Consider the following 17645-nt stretch of genomic DNA (forward strand, 5'->3'; position numbering starts at 1 on the left):
CTGTCAGAATTTCATCTATTTGGTCCAGTGACGTTTGGAAAGTCTTGAAGAGCCGCATGGTCGAATTATTTTTTATCCCCATTCAGTCTTTGTTAACATAGGACAAAACAAGAAGTCAGCTGGCTCTGCTGACGCAAGTCCCTGGTGCGTACAATCTGCCCATACAGCATGCTCAGTTTGCATTCATCCGGCCATCGCTGCAATGTCTCACCAGACACCAGATTTTAAAACTCTGAATAGTGTGAAATGCATCATGTCCGACTCATTCGGTAAAGGCTTAAATGTAACGAACATTCACTCATATGTAAAAGTCAGGCACTACAGGTTTTAACGATGAAGTATCAGGAGAAACGCCGAGTGAACGTGCTTCGATCTTTTACGCCTAATAAAGTACTGATTGAGCCTTTAACTTGGGTTGTTTTTTTTGTGTGTGTTAATGTCTGGATGGACATAATTGATGTAGCTCAGCGAGCAGACGGACGGTTCTGGAAGTGCCTGAAAGGCCAGTGAGTGTTTTGTGAGTGCTGTTAGTCAGGCGTTGGACACTGACAAGACGTCTTTACGAACATCAAATGTAGAGCGGTGGGAGTCGACTGCGATTAGCGCAGCTGAGCCACACTCTTGACAGCTGTCATTCATCTCTGCTGTGTGAACGCGAAAGCTCGGGCAACGTGTCGGAGCGGAAGAAAAACACCACCCTCGCTGGAAATCGGCTCTTTCCTCTTCATTTTACAGGGGCCGACCGTTTCTGTCCTTCGGACGAAATCATAATGAAGTTGTGAAGGAGGCAGGCTGAGATTAATGTTGTGGTTGTAAAGCATTTCACCTTTAAAGGAAGCCTAATTACATTCTGGAAATATTTCACGGAAACAATCACCGGATGACAGACCACAATTTGTGGAGTGAGTTTCCAATAATTGCACTGTCCAATCTGTCTTGCTCGCATATATCTACTCCCGTTTATTTCCCTTTTTATTTCTTCTTCTCGTTTCCTTATTGACGGCACCCTGATGTCATTATTTGTCTTTGATGTCCCCTCCCCTCCCCTCCCCCTCCCCCTCCCCCTCGATCTCTCCTTCTTTTAGGGGAGCTGTGGCGTTTGGAGGATGACATGGAGGGTGACGGTGACACCGGCTGCACCGAGGCCCGCCTTCGCTCCCAGTCGCCCTTCTCCCACTTCCAGGCGCGAGCTGCCTACCTCCGCAAGAGCGTGTCAGCCGACGACCACCTGGACATGGGCTCCGACTACGGCTCGGGGACCGCCGCCGAGGGCAAGCCGGGTCGAGGCAGCAAGGGAAAGCTGAAGAGGAAGTTTGTAAGTTTGACCGCTTACTTCTTGTTTGTTCGACTTTGTCTGAAAGAAAAATCCGTGTTCTTTGGAGGATTGATTTTGAAGAGGCTGCTACACTACATGTGGTTGTCCGGTAGCGCGTGGATTAGGTTCCCTCCCTTTCTGTGACTGTGCCATCACGCGAATATTCGCAGCAGCTCTTCAATGAAGACAGCTTCACTCACACTCTCTTTCCCTCTTATCTTTAATTCATTTAAGCAATTTGCACTGGCCTTTGTCTGCCCTACTTGCAGCTCTGTGGCCGCTCGATGACCCTTCGACATTACCAGATAAATCCTCCCTCTCCTCCTCGGGGGAATAGGGATGGAGAGAAATTAAAAAGGTGACTATTCACATGGAAGAACAGCAGGATTTAAAACTAAAATACAGCACTCAAGAAACGTTTAAACCAGAGCTGCCCGATTTTGGGGAACCTTCTTTGTTTTGGCCCACAACGTGCTTATTCTTCGTATTCTTAAGTTCTGTAAATTCGTAACAGTAATGACTACGAACCTTAAATTATCTGCAGCTAGAAAGTACATTATGTGAGTTATATACAGCAATGTAGAGCATAGTGCTGTTAAGTAAATGTAATTTCACTAAACATAAATATTTATTTTTGGCCCACAGTTCGTCATCCAGATTCATATTTGATCCTTCATTCTACCCATTTTACTATATTTTCCTCCATATATTTCATGTAGCCTATGAGCTTAAATTTAGTATGTTAAAGTTGGTCGAGTTATCGTTTTTGTTTGAAGGTTATTTTGCCCAATTTCTTAAGCTTAGCGACTTTAAAATTTAGTTTGGGCTATGTGTGGGAGTACATGTGCAAGAGAGAAAGAGAGAAATAAAGATATTTGTGCAACTGTACATACAAAAATGCTTAAATTAATTTCACTGAAACACAGAGTATACAGGACTGTTCTCACTCCAGTTTTATAGTTGAGGCAAAATACCATCAATCAAGCTGTCAACTTTGGAAATCCAAAGCTGCTGGCTAGTTTCCAGTTTCTAAAACTGTTGGGTCCTGAACTCTTTCATTTGATCTAACTGGGAAAATATAATTATCTTACTTGCCGATTAAAACTATCTTCTAACTGTAGTTTGTTTCAGTGGGCAAACTGTTTGTTACATTGGATTTGTTGGGCTTCCACACGTGGACAGCAGGTTTGTTGAAAGCGCATTAAAGATTGAAGACCTCCATAATGTCCATTGGTCATTCGATGAGGTAATCGGAGACCTCATTACCAGCCCCAGCTTTGTAATTGACTCTTCAGAGTCACAGGTGCAACAGGACACTAGTACAGGTAGGGGATAGACCGGTGGGAGAATTTAAGCTGTGTGTGTGTGTGTGTGTGTGTGTGTGTGTGTGTGTGTGTGTGTGTGTGTGTGTTTTCTATCGTATACTGCTGGATGTGGACGGCTGCTGTCCAAAAGGTGGCTGGAAAGAAGATACTACACTGATGAGTTGTCTTGCTAATAGTGGGAGTGACTTTTTTTGTTGATATTTTTTTTAAATCTAGTCTACAGATGCTAGTAGTTGACCCTCTGGAGAAGAAAGGAGAAAGACTTTATATGTCAGGGAGAGAATGGACTTTTATATATTTTTTTTTAACCTTTTTCTTCATCATGCCCTTGAACACGGGCCCATGAACCAGACCTGATAGTTGCAGTTGGAGCGTTTCGTGGGTACAATCATTTACTAAAGTCAGACCTCAGCCGGAAGTTCATTATATAAACTCTACCTCACTTCACTGTTGAAATGGCAACAGCTCTGGACCTGATGACCTGCCGCATGTGCTTTGGGGTGAGAGCTCATTCAATCTTGTCTTGTAATGGCACAAAACATTAGAGGCAGACTTTTATTTATGCATCCTGCCTCTTGTAATGTGAAAATATAGCATCCCATCCAATGGTTTGGCTTACGCAATATAATACATTTGGTGGATGCTTTTATTCAAGCTTTTATTTTTTTGGTGCAGCTCCACAGGGATTGCAATTCTGCCAGCGAGATGGAAAACAGACAGAAAAAAAAAAAAGCATATTAACAGGCCATCAGAGAGACATGTTATGTAAGGGAGCAGTGTTGAACACTTTTCTTCTCCTTAACGGCACCCTATGTATTTCTCTCAATTTATCTCCAGCTATAAGAGAATGTCTCGGGAGAAAGTCAAAAGGAATGTATTCTTTTCTCAGCGGGGGGGGTGGGGAGGGGGGGTTTTCATGTCCTCCAAAATGATGCTGCCTGTTTTCTCCGGGTCTCTTGCTCTCGGCCTTTTCCACCTCTTTTCTTTCCTCTGTACAAAAATCCAGTCAGCAGTGTTGGCACGGTTTGCTAGAAAATGTAAGGAGCATACATTTAGAGGAATGCATTGTTGCTCAACATCTTTTATGCGGCTTGCTTCATTAAAATTACATTGAGGAAAAACAAATGCAGCTTAGCCTCCTGGCTCACGCAAACAACATACAGCGGAGCAACAATGCCTTAATATCAGGGCAGCAGATTGGAGCAGCCCATTCTGAGTTGTAGGACTGTGTGATATACAGATTATTTTGACCACAAACCAGCACAACGATTGAAAGTGAATTATATTGCATTGCTGAGACCAGGTTCTGTTTGAAAGAGAGTGCAAATATGTCCCAGTTTATGAGTTTAAATGTCATTGTTTGTTGGCAAGTACTATGTATTATTTAGATTATAATCTTAGTAAAGAAAGTGCAGATTTCGTGAAAAAGTGTGAAGGGGATTCTGTGTGTGTTAAACTAGAGAGAGAAAGGGAGAGGACGGGAGGAGGAGAGCTTATCTCTGTGTCTGTACGGCTGCCAAACGGTGCATTACGGTGAAAGGTAATTATCTACTGAAACAGTATCAGCGCGTCGGCAGCGATTTTCCCTTTTAACTAACAAACTCTGCGAGTGCCACATGGCTCCTGCCTTCAAGGTCACACCTCTCCACTTCAGCTGCACAATAAAGTTGTTTCAGTCTTCCATCTTAGGTTAAAATGGCATCAATGCCCTGTATTCTACTACTTCATTAAGCTGTCTTCAATCTTTTCCAAGCTGACGGTGGTCTGCCCAGCTGTGTTAGAGTTGCTGGATAGTGTTTGTCTTTGTGTCTACAGCACCTGCCATGTGTGCACATACAGTATGCGGTATGGATGGATGTCTGTAATATTAGGCGTATCTAGCCAGTGCTGTTTGCTGTTGTGACACTGTAAACAATGCTGTCAGCAGACACCGCCTCAGACGGTCTCGCGATTACATCTCTGGCCATAAATCCATGTTGCATCTCATTCCTCACACTGGTCTGCAGCATTGGGTTGACATCCGATCTGAAGTCACCTTGATGCTCCTGGAGGCATCGTGGGATGACGACAAATTATACTTGAAGGAAGAATCCGTTTTGAAAAAGTCTTGACCGCAGCCATGCACTAACTGAGCCTTTTAGGTGACGTTATCAGTCTGCTTCAACAGTCAAAATACACTCATCAAATATAATTTAATGTCAACATGATGCAGATACAATGGAAATTTGTACGTGTGCATCTGCGTGTGTTTTATTTCTGTACAAATGTGTCTGATGCACTCAAAGCCTGACAGCAGCAGCAGCAGCAGCAGCTACGAAGCTGAGTCATCAAAGTTCAGACCGTATCATTTCTGTTGATTGAATGGCTGTAACTACATCATGCTTTGTTTGTGCTCATTTGCAGCACTTTAGTTTGACACATCCTCTGATGACTCATAGTTTTGTTATCAAATGAAACAAGGTGAGTCAGTTTGCTCTTCAAACAGCGAATGCAAATCATGTTTTTCCACAATTTCTTGATTCGCGGGAAACCGACAGGAAACACAGCAAGACAAATTTCAAACAAATCATGTACGTGGATATATACTCACACACGCCCAGGATCTCATCTGCAGTACTGGCAGGAAACTCAGTGGTGCCTATATTTTTCAATAAGGCAAATTATATTCAGCGTGTTACTTTGGTCAAAATGCTCTGGGTTGTCTGGATTGGTTTAAGAAACATGTCACTGTTCCCTGCGGTTGGGCCCCGTCTCCATTTGGAACCATTTACGTAGGCACAGAGTGTGCTCACACATAATCATTCATAAACACACACTAACCACACATGAAAAATAGCCAGAGAACATCTTGCATAAATACGGATATCAGATTTTTTTAAAGGGCGCTGGCGAGGCTTTAATGAATAGCTTAGAATTGATACAGCGCTGTCAATTCTGAGGTCCGTCTTACCGCCTCATCTGTGAACAGCTACTATCTACTGCGCCAGACCATCAGCGCACAAAATACCAATGAGTCTCAAATCTATGAGTACAGAACACATCGTATGCTTGTGAAGAACGACCGTCCTTTGTCATCTTTGAGAATTAGAAAGCAGAAGAGGAGCATCTTTACAGTTTGAAAAGGGCTTTGTGCCTGACAGCCGTCAAGTTGTTTGACTCCACATCTCTTCCAACCGGTTTTGTATGCTACAGACAAAAACCTCTTTTTGGATGCAGTGCGCTTTTTTTTTTCACTGAATTGTGAAGCTTTCCATTTGTTTTCTTTGCTAAGTCGCCATCTGATGCGTATCCTCAGCTGGCATGTAAACCTCAAAGCGGATCACACTGGATGATTTGCTTTAACGCAACAAACTGTGTTGAGATGACCTACAACATAAGTAGATAGACAAATAAGGTTTAAAAAAAAGGGTGCATGAAGCATTACATTAATATTTTGTGCGTTTTAGTGCTAAATTGAAGTTGGGGATCGAACCTGAAGTGAAGGAAATGATATGATTTTTTTTAAAACAGTCTATGACGTGTAATACAGAGAAAATTAAGATGTGACTTTCATCCAATAGGGGGCAGAAATTAGACAAAAAAAACGAAACAACAAAAGCCAAAACGGATTGCAACAACCCTTATATAATCTTCACTCACGCAAAACGGACACAGTAAAACTAGGCATCTGTTTGGCAATCGTTTCCCTGCTTTTAATCAGACTGTAGGTTTAATATTTACTTTTGATTCCGGTCTGCAAAATCAGTTCTGTGTCTGCAACCGCTAGATATTGAACTATCTTCACCATCCACCCATTTAAATTGGTTTTGCTCTGTTCGGATGCAGCACAGATATACAGCATTAAAGATCTTATCAGGGGGGAAATGGATGTGTACAGTTTTATATGGGAGCTGACCAGCACAGACAAACTTGCAGACAGGGGTTTTCATTTATTCAGTAACAATTTCCAGATTATAGGAGGTCATTTCATTCAATATTAATATCAAAACATTTATTCTACTAGATAATGGGGCTTTAACAGGAGGGCTGCCTGCCTCTCAAACAAAAGGTGATAAGTGACGTTGAAGCACTCAGTTACTAAATTATTGTTTGTGATCTGAAACACTTTGAACACAATTTTTTTGTCACTATTTTGTTCTTTCTGTCTCAGTTATTCCCTGTGTCACTCCCTCCACCCACCGGAGGTCCCCAGTCTTCATCTCTCTCCACGCCCACTTACCTTAATATATCTACTCCCAGTCTGACACTACTAGTCTGCTGGATCATAAAGGCTTCACTGTAGTTCTTAGTAGCTCGGAGCTAAGCTTTCGTTTCCCTGGACTTCTTTGTTATTATTTTGTTATTATCAAGCAGTTTGTCAGCTTGTATCCTGCTTGGACTTTAGACTCCCTGGTATTCTGGTAACCTGCCCGTTTTTTTTGTAATTACGCCAATTGTTTTGTAAGTTCACTGTTACTTCACAATCAGCCTTGGTTGTGCATTTTGTTCCTTCCACGTCCTGAACTGTGACACTTTCATGCTTGTATACGAGTGTTAGGACCCCAAAAAGGCTCTCTAGCAAATAGGTCAAGCATAACCAAAAGAGTCAAGTAGTTTCAGCAAACCATTCTCAATTTTTACGAAATTAAAGAAAAACAAAGCCCCATCGCCAACATCCACAGCAAACAAAAAACTTAAAATGAAATATGAACAAAAAGAAGGAAAGCCACAAAGTGTCGTAGGATCTGGTGTCTTCCCTCTATTCCTAAACCAACATCAGAAACAACATAACAGAACTCTAAATCATTTGGTTGCAACACAAAAAACTGCCGCTGCGCTGGCCAGAGGGCGGAAGAGGAAAGAGACCACGGACCCGAAGTATTGTCGAACTGTGGCGTCTGAGGAAACTTCAGCAGTTGCAGAACACATCAATATACAAAGAAAGTTGTACACGTCCACAAAGAAGTGTTTATTTTTCACTAAGTAGCGCTATACTGCTGTTAGACAGAAGCCATCAAGTATGTTTATTTTGTGTGTTAAACAGGCCGCACGAAATAAACATCCATTTCTAGGTAAAATGTTGAAAGCCGGCAGATATGTTGACGGGTGATGCATTCTATTGTTACCGTTATTCTCTGCGTGTGCAGTGTGCGATCTGAGGAAACACTACACGTTAAAAATTCACATTCTTCACAATTAAGAGTACTAACATGTAAGAGTACTAATATGTGAATGTACTGCAGGAAGTATGTGATTTGAGACACAGCTCATGAGTGAAGGATCGTAACCAGCAGGGCAGAGAGGGGGGCGGGGGGTGTTGTGTGTACTTGTGTTGGTTCAGGGATGCTTTTGGATGCTGTAGCGGAGGTCCTCGGTGTGCACAGCGACTTGATTCTCTGATTACAATCATTAAAAGGTGAATCGGTTGTTCAGAGTGACAACCCTGTATAATGTCAGCTGAGAGCCTCCAGGTTGGAGGTCCAGTTGAGCACTATTTTTTATTTTTTTTGTACAGTATACAGCTCTAACATATTAACAAGCACACACTTGGACACATCGGCTGAAAGGCCAGGGGTGACAGATGTTGCAAAGCACTCTGGCAGCAGTCTGAGAGCTCCTCTATTCCCTCTGGCTGACTGACTTCCAGTGGCCTCAGTCGAAGCAGCACGGAAGAGTGCAGCCTCGAGGCCGTCGCAGCATTAGCGCAGTAATTACTGAGGTAATTAGTTTGATAGCTTGGCCCGTGTGGGGTCAGGGGAAGGAATGGTGATGGGAGCTCCTCCAAGCTGTCTTTTCTTATTGTGCTCTCATCTCTATTGTTTTTATTTACCTCCTGCATCTGTCGGTCTGTCACTGCAGCATCTTTCTCATTCTCCATAAATATAATGGGAAATGGAACAATAGCTGCTTTGGCATTAAATAGTCCTTTGGTCACTTGGCTAATTAATTGTAATTAGCTGAAGAACTCAACATACTGCACAGTAAATGTGCTTAAATGTGCTTAACAAAGCGCTGTATACAGTATATGTATCTCTGTTGACTTGCCACTGTGCCGTCTTGGTCACCTATAGTAGCTACAACCAATCCTATTTGACAAGCTTGAATCTGAATTATTGATTAGTACATTTATCATATTTCCACCATTGATTGAGCTCCTGTTGTGTATACAAATTAGATTCACGTGTTTGCTCGCAAAACAGTAATTTTACTCATATTCAGCAGCTGTACTTTTCTTATTTCTGACATTGTGGAGCGCTGATTTAGTTCACAAATCTAGACTCAGCTGGCCCGCCGGTCAACAGATAATCTCTGGATGAAAAATCAACCAGGAATGAAAGAAGGGTTGAAAACAACGGGCTCTTGTCAGCGCTGATGAAGTGCTTGGTGAAAAAGCAAGAGCCAGACAGAAAACGCAGCCTCACCTTCTATGTGAGCACCTGCATTTATATTCCACCCTTGTGTGCTCTTTGTGTAGTCTATTTTATCTTTCAGGACCAGGAATTATTCCGGGAATTAGATTTGCGTTCCAGCTGCCTGCTGTGCTCCTATTCACTGTGTATCAACGAACGCACAGAGCTGCCTGTCACCGAAAACCTACTGAGGTGTTTTATAATCTTTCGGGGTGATACACCATCTGCTCGATTTGACGTTATCTTAGGAACTATATTATTTCACCAAGTAGAAATATACATTTTTGAAGAAAAATGCTAAACCTAGGAGTTGTCCTGCTGTAACAGGCGCAAGACAAACAAATCGGAGGGCGCACATGGCAACGGAATAGCTCTAATCAGTCGAAATATGTGAAAGCACCCGCACGAGTGCACCAGGGGAATGTGCGTACGTAAATAATCAGTCTAGAGGCTCACTAATCAAGCAGTCCATCATCTGTCATGTGGCTCTGTGTGGGCTCCATACAACTCTGCCACACGTTTCATTCATATTTAACACCTACCTCCTTGATCCTCTCCTCCGTTTGGTTTATTCTACGCCATCTATTGTCATTCCTCTACTGACCACATGGTGGCAGCATAACGCCACACAATACAAGTCCTGCCTCTCAATCCCCTCACCTCTCCCATCTCACTGCTGCGCTGTGCCTGTGTGCGTGTGTGTGCGTGTGGGTGTGTGTGTGTGTGTGTGTGTGTGTGTGTGTGTGTGAGACTGAACTGGTACCTGGGTGGTGCTTGAGGTTTCTCTGTGCCGTGACTCATTCATCCTGAGATGACTAACACACAGACACCACAGCGGACAGTCATAACTGCCACCGGAGCCAAGGTTTGGCAGCGGACGGCCGACGAACGTTCATTATCTGCGGAGACTTTTATTAGAGTGCACAAGCAGCGGGCAGTAGCCAGGCCCTCGGCGACTTTGTGAAAATAAAACAGTGGTGTTTTTGTTTGCTCAGCATTCCTGCGCCGAACCCCGGGTTTGACAGTCAGTGCTGTGAGCTGGTGGCTCAGCAGGCCGAGACCCACACGGCGCTCAAGTGACCGTTTGGCTCTGAAGCTTTTTGTTTGCATGGCAGCCTCTCTCTCTCAAGCTCCATCTTTCCTGTCACCCTCCCCTGTAAATGCACACGTAAAATGGATTAATAATGCTGTAAAAATGATGAATGTGCGTAAACAAACAAAGGCAACCGTGCTGAAAGGGGATTTTGTGGAGTGTCTCTGGATGTAAACGGATTTCAACACATCATTTTTCATTAACTGCATCCGTGGCTCGAGTTAATTTAAGACACCAAAGGCAGTGGGGAATGCTGATTGGAGATCAGATTTAAAGTCAGAGAAGTGTAAAACTCCAAGAGACGGTGCATTTATGGTTAGGTTGGTCACATTTGGCTTTTTCGTACACGCTCACATGCACTCGCTCGACTACCCATCAGCACACATCATTTATCATCATTTATCCACCGTATCCAACTCTCCAACTCGCTCCCTCTTCTGTCTCTGTGTTTCTGGAAGACTTTACTGGATAGGAGGAGTTTGGCCCAAACCACGATCGGGTTATTTAAACAGAAGAAAACAGAAATGCCGCTCATTTGAATGTGCTTGTTTAGTCAGGCCTCTCTTTGACACACGTGCGCGCACACACACACACACACACACACACACGCGCGCGCACGCGCGCACACACACACACACACACACACACACACACACACCAAAAACAGACTTAAGAATGACATGGGAATGTTTCCTGCAGCCACTTTGGTTGCTGATGGTAACCAGTGAAAATGGTTTTCATTAACTGTTGCTCTTCTCTCCATCACCCTCTCTCTTCCTTCTACTCTTCACGTCTTCTCTCCTTGCAGTCGGGGCTTGGGAGCTCTCGCAAAGGATTAATGTGGACTCAGTAGTTCACTAATGATGATGTATAATAATCTCTTCTCCTCTCTTTTCTTTCTCTTTCCTCTTCTGTTTTCTCCTCCTTTGTCCCACGTGTCCACTTAAACTCTGCGTGTCGACTGCTTCTCCTCAGAAATCAGACGTCTTCACCACAGGACATATTTGGGGCAGTAGAATTACACGCTGTACTTACTGAATTCTCTTGTTCTATTTACCCTGGCTTCACCCCTTTACTGGCTGTGCAGGCTTGACCCCTCTCCGCTGCCGAGGCAGGCACTGAATTTTGCAAGTACGCACTTGGCCATCCTGGATGTGCCTGTTTCTTTCCTCGATCCTCATCCTCCAATTGCCATGACTACAGGGCTTTTCCTGCAGTCTACTCTGAGCAGTGGGACCGAGACGCGCTCAATGATGCGCAACTTTACGCCTGAGGCTTTACCTCTATGGCAGGCAGCTGACTCTGCAGTTGCTGTCAGGTGATAAAGACGTGGGTGCAGGGAAAGTAGCACTCGATCTCACCTTCCTGGTGTCAGATCGTTCTTTCCTCAAGTGTTTCATGCTCAGTGTGAGGCGACAGAATTTGGAAATGTTCCTCTTAAAATTTTGGGGAAAGTTGTCCTCATATTACAGCATCGTACCGTGCAGCCTTATTCCAGCACTGCCGGTGTCTACAGGGAGTGAACACAAGCTACCATGTGTTTTATTGCTGTAATGGTGCTACACTAATGCCCTTTTCTTCAATGCCTTTTCTATCCGGACCGAGAGGCGAAGTCGCATCGTTTGTGTCGAGCGTGTGTTCCAGCGAGCTATATGGAACACGCAGCCTCTCAGCAGCTGTTCGTCTGTTATGGTGATGGGGCTCTTTGGCAAGCCCTTTTCCAAACAGAGGCCCACACACTGGCTATGTGAAGGCATTTCACATGCCTGTGAGCTTGCAGACTTAGACCCCCTGGAGCCGTCTGAGCACACTCCACCCAGCTTTGGAGGCTCTGTTCAGTGAAGCATCAGCAGAGGATAGATACTGTACCTGTTTGAAGTTCCTCGGGTCTTTGCCTCGCCCTTTGATCCGTTGAATAGTTCTAGATCGTTCTCAAATCTCGGTCGGTGCCCAATTCACACGCCGTGGATCTTGAGGATATATTTCGCTGGGCTGTTTTTGGGGCTGTTTAGGTGCTCCCTGACGGTCAGGTGTGGCAGTGTAACCTGGACGGGACGTAAAGCCATTCTGGGTTTGTGTTACGTAAATAAGCTACGCGCTTATTTGTCCCTCTAACGATCTAAAACACAAAGTTCTTGTGAACCTAGTACATATATGCACGGTGCTTCCGCAGCTGTACACTGAATTGTTCACAGAGGATCCTCAAAAGAGGATGGTCGATGCCAAACGGCTCATTAGAGAGCTTTGTCTGTTTTCACAGAACTCATGTTACTATAAGTAACCTTCATACTCTGATATTCCTGTTTCTGTCTTCATATTATCTGACTCGCTGGAAAGTTTTTTTTTTTTAAGGTCAGCTCTTTCTGTGTTCATGTTTGTTTGTCTTCCTCCTTTCCCCACAATGTTTATTTGCACTGTAGCCACTGTATTTCCAAAGTAATCCTGCACAAAACAAACGACCCCCTCACCTCCGCTCCCCACCGTCTCCATCTCCGCGTTGCATGTTCCATCCCAGATAAACGTTCTACCTCCCTAATTTAAATCACACTCCTCACCTCCGTCGCCCTCCGCTACACCCGTCGTACGTACTCCCACACCACTCTACGTCACGTCTTCTCTTCGCCACCGACCCTTCCATCCTTCCTCTCCTCCCGCTCTCCCTTCCACCTCTATCGCTGTGTGGCCCCCTCCCCCCCACCACCCTCTCTCCCCCCCTCTCCTCACTCCTCCCTCCTCTGACCTGCCCTTAATCGGTCTGCTGCAGTTGCACCTTCAGGATCCAACCAGCTGTCAAACAGATCCCCGCCTGTTGAGGTTAACCTTAAGTGGGCCTGAGCCAGGGCCAGAACCCAGGTTTTAAACGGTTCTCAGGGTCTAGGGCCCTCCGGCACAAAAGCGGGGCCAAAAGCATTTCTTTTGAGAGCACCAAATCTCTTGTCTCCTCTTCTCCCCCCCCCCCCTTTCCCCGGGCCTCCCTTCCTCCATCCCTGCCTCCCTTCATCCCTCCTTCCCTCCCCTCTACCCCGTCCAGACTCTCTGTCTGCGCTGACACCGCCTTTAATAAGGGGGGAGCGGGGTGCACTGTTTATTTGTGTGGTGAGAGGTTAAAAACTTCCCCCTTAATTGACATTCCGGTAACACTTTCCAATAATGGGGCGAGCAATTTCCTTGAAATTGATGTGTGTCCACCGCAAGGAAAAACACCGCTTCTAGCTTTCACTCACCCATGGATGACCTACGCTTGCGCTGTGTCTTTGTCTGTGTGTGTGCGCTTGTGTCAGCGTGAGAAATTGCATGAATGGCCTCTGGCTGGCAATAGCAGCGTGTTTGTGTTCGTAAGAAGGCGAGCACTCATCATACCGCATCGCTCATCTGCGGAAACGTCTTTGTTTGAGTTTTCTCTGAGAAGTACGGCCGCATATTTTGTTCTGCGTACGACACGCATACGTGCACGAAGGAATACGGATATCTGGGCCTGCGTACGTGTCAGTTTTCAGAGCTTTTGTCAGCCTATTTATTGCTTGTGTGCCTTTTATTTCTGTACCCAGTGAGGTGGATATAATTCAAATATTTTGGTTCATCCCACACACCGATGAGTGACAGCTGCACCACGTCAAAATGGTAAAACAAATCCACAGCAGAAAAAGCCTATTTTGCTCTCTGCTCCGTCAATGTCTGTCTGTGAGAAAGTATGCAAACACAAACATCTGCCTCTACTGCACACTGCATCCTTGGCCTAGATGGTGACCACTGGACAGGACTTGTGGTGTAATGACGGGTGGTGTTAAAACGTGAGTGTGTGTGTCAGAGGGAGAGAGAGAGAGCGTCAGGAACAGTATGTGTCAATAAGTAGATGGGTAAGCGTGATAAATGCGTGTGTAAGTATGAATGTGTGTGTGTGTGTGTGTGTGTGTGTGTGTGTGTGTGTGTGTGTGTGTCTGTGTGTGGCTGCAGGCAGACGCTGGCTGGTTCCTGGCCTTGTCATTCTGTCTCCCACACAACCTCTGATGTGGTTTGAGGCTGTGGCTTTCACTGTGGAGGGGGATAGCCACCGCACACACTCACACTGTTCTCACATGTCTGTGGAAACACACATTGCGCACTGGTATGCAGTCACATTCTCAGAAATGCGGACACACATACTGAACAAACGCACACGCACACGCGCGCACGCACACGCGCGCACGCACACGCAATACGGCTCAACTCTTGAACAATGTAACAACACAACGGCGGCTTGCCAAAGTGTCTGAACGGACGTCGGAGCGCACTCGTAGATTAACACACACACACAGCGCTAGACGCCATCCGTGGTGCTGGTGGGCTCCCACAATAAGCGGTTAGTTAAATAATATCAAAGACAGATGTTGGCTCAGGTCCCATCATACTTTGTGTGTGTGTGTGTTTTTATCGTGTGTCTGTGATTGAGAGAAAGAAGGCGAACACTGATATGCAGATCCCTGGGAACACATGGTTCCTTGGAAATTGTTACATGTGGGCAGATTGTCTCTCAGTTGTAGCATAAAGAATGAGTGGAAAATAGAGATAACTAGTTGTTTTTAATAGAGCTTGAAATATTTTGATTAAATAAAAAAGAATGTTATGGTTATCGAAACAGTTGATTTTTGGAAATAGATGTCTTTTTTTTTTTCATTTTGTAAAGACAATATATCATTACAGTGTCGTTTTTGAAGTGTCTTTCTTTTTTAAGCGTCACTTGAGATACATTTTTTTCAAATAGCTTAAAAGGATCAGTTCATTGATCAGGTGCTTCGAGCTATGCTTAACATAAAGTATAATTTTAATCAAGTTTTGACAGGCACAATAACACATAATGCAATACAAAATGTTACAAAAAGCTTCACCTTTGGTTCTGTGTGGCCAAAACATTTGATTTATTTTCAGTATTTTAATGTTTATCCGTCATGTTAATTTTTTATCATTGTATGGGTTAAGAGCAGAGCTAGTGAAGTGACAGAGTATCGGACACACCTATATGCAGACGGTCAGGCACTTACGCACTCTCTCTCTCACACACACACACACACACACACACACACACACACACACACACTCACTCTAGAAAAACCAAAGTCTCTTGTGTACTTGTATCCACAAACCAGAGAAGTTTTCTCTTTCTCTCACTGAAACACCCTCTCACTCTCACTCTCTCTTAAGAACACACACATACACACACACACACACACACACACACACACACACACACACATACGCGCGCACACACACACACACACACTGACATTGAGCCTCTGCAGAAACTTTGCGTTACTGACCCCTCCTGGTTACACGACGAACTTGACAACTGCAATAATCTCGAATAAATATCTCCTCTAATGAGATGCCAGAGTGCAAATGCTCCATAAGTGAAATATGATGTCTATCATGAAAAGATGCAGGTTAGGAGGAGAGAAGAGGGATTGAAAAAAAAAAAAAAAAAAAAAAAAGACCAAGTGTTTCATCTGACAGGCCATCCTACAAACAAACAGTAAATACAATTTTTTTTTTTGAAAGCATCCTCTTCAGCATCTTTGTTTTTTGGCATCAACAGAATGAATCCGTGGCGCTAACCTGCCTCGTGTCAACAGTCCAGGTGTAATGGATATACAGTATACCTCTATAGGAGTGAATGTACAGTATACGTGTTGGATAGGTTGGATCCATGGATTCATACTGTTCACGTGAAATTCTGTCCCTCCCACCAGTTTTGGTGAGCCACAAATGTGTCCCGTGGCTAACAGGAGTAAAAGCTCAACATGGTCTTCTGCTGTTGAAGCCCTCAAAGTGCTCTTGGAGATTATTTTCCCTTCACCGCAGCTGTAAAGCGTGGTTATCTCAGTTACTGTTGCCTTTCTGTCAGCTCCAACCACTCGTTGTGCTCTGGAGGTCATTCTCCTCTGACCTCTCTCATCTACAATCTGTTTCTGTCTGCAGAACTGCTGCTCACTTTTTTGTTTTTCTGAGTAAACTCTTGAGTCTGATGTGTGTAAAAATTCCGGGAGAGGAGAAATCCTCAAACCAGCTCGTCCTGCACCAACAATCGCGTCACTTTTTTTTTTTTTTTTTTGCCCTTTCTGACGTTGACGTGAGCCTGAACTGAAGCTCCTGCCCTGTATCTGCATTGCACTACTGCCATATGATTGGCATGAATAAGCAGGTGTACAGGTGCTCCTAACAAAATGATAAAATATATCTCTGTTAGGTGATTAGCAATTATCAGTAGTAGCTTCTGCCGGTCTCTGAGTTGTTTGTATCTCTTCGGGGGCTCTTGAGGGGCCCTGCCGTCTCTTATTTTCTGCACGCCTGTCTCTTTAAGGTGGTGTTTGTTTATGCCGAGGCTCAGCTCAGCGAGACCTGTGCAGGCTCAGTGCTGGGCTCCTTTCATAGGGGCTCCATTTTGTTCTTAATAAAATGGCACTCAGTGGCCGGGGGACTGGCAGGCACCCAGCTCCCTGGGAAACCAAAGAATGCCGGCCTTCATTTAGCGACAAACAGCTACTGCCTGAGGAGGCTAGTCCTCCACTCTGCTCCTCAATACTACTGCTGCTGAGGCATGTGTGTGTGTGTGTGTGTGTGTGTGTGTGTGTGTGTGTGTGTGTGTGTGTGTCACTGTGGAATGGGGCCACGGTTGAAGGAGTCAGGTATGGCGGCTCCTCGCATAGCTTGTCTCTTGTTGACGTTTGCTTACACCATTCTGTCTTTTCTGTCTGCGTCCCCCGTCTCGGCCGCCCACTTGAAAACATGCAGCACCACTTCTCCTCATCCCCTGCCTCTCTCTGCCTCACTCTCTCCATCACTCGCTGTGAATGGTGGGAACAGAGCAGCCATTAAGATGCATATTTAGAAGGGCTCTACCCCTCCTTCTCCTCCCATCTCCCATACACTCTCATAACACACACACATACGCATACTGTAAGTCACTATGAGTGCCTGTCACCAGGGACACACGCATCATTACCCCCACACACACACACTCATATACACTGAGGCATACTTGTTGGAAAACTCCTTGTTGTTGGCTGTTTCAACCTCAGGACTTTTCCCTATCCCGTCAAATTTTACTCTCCATCTCTCTCTTAAATATGTCAGGGACAGAAACCACAGGTGTTTTGTTTTGTTTTTTTTGCCTGTATTTGAACAGTATTTATGTTGACAGCACAAGTGGAGACTGTGGATTTTATCACATGCCAGCAGAAGTACTGATGGTTCCAGTGACAAGGTTTATAAACCTGAAACATCTCTTGCCTTTGACAAAAAGACTGTATATAAAAAAAAAAAATGGGCGTAGTCTCCGGGTCTATGAAGTTAGTGTGGAAGTGCATTAAGCTGTAATACCACTGAGGGCCACTTGAGGCTGGCTCCAAAAAAAAACCGTCTGGCTCCAATAGACTCCCATTAAAAAAAAGTGTCTTCTTCTCTGGATACTCTGGTTGTGTCAGTGTTCCCTGAGCAACTCTGAAAGGCAGACCAATCAGCGATCAGTATCGATGGTCAAGTGCGTCTGT

The 17645-nt window shown here is 44.6% G+C and overlaps 1 protein-coding gene across 2 annotated transcripts in view; it reads left to right on the forward strand.

The window, feature by feature from the left end:
* Positions 1-17645, forward strand: part of ankfn1b (ankyrin repeat and fibronectin type III domain containing 1b) — a 115700-nt gene that overhangs the window by 13129 nt on the left and 84926 nt on the right. For both annotated transcript variants that reach the window (XM_069155750.1, XM_069155748.1), the window contains exon 3: positions 1086-1315. In XM_069155750.1, coding sequence (XP_069011851.1) covers positions 1086-1315 — 230 coding nt within the window. The remainder of the gene's footprint in view (positions 1-1085; positions 1316-17645) is intronic.

Source organism: Embiotoca jacksoni, unplaced genomic scaffold (genome assembly GCF_022577435.1).
Source record: "Embiotoca jacksoni isolate LCO1_2020_lvr unplaced genomic scaffold, fEmbJac1.0.p SCAF_20, whole genome shotgun sequence".
Classification (NCBI taxonomy): Eukaryota; Metazoa; Chordata; class Actinopteri; family Embiotocidae; genus Embiotoca; species Embiotoca jacksoni.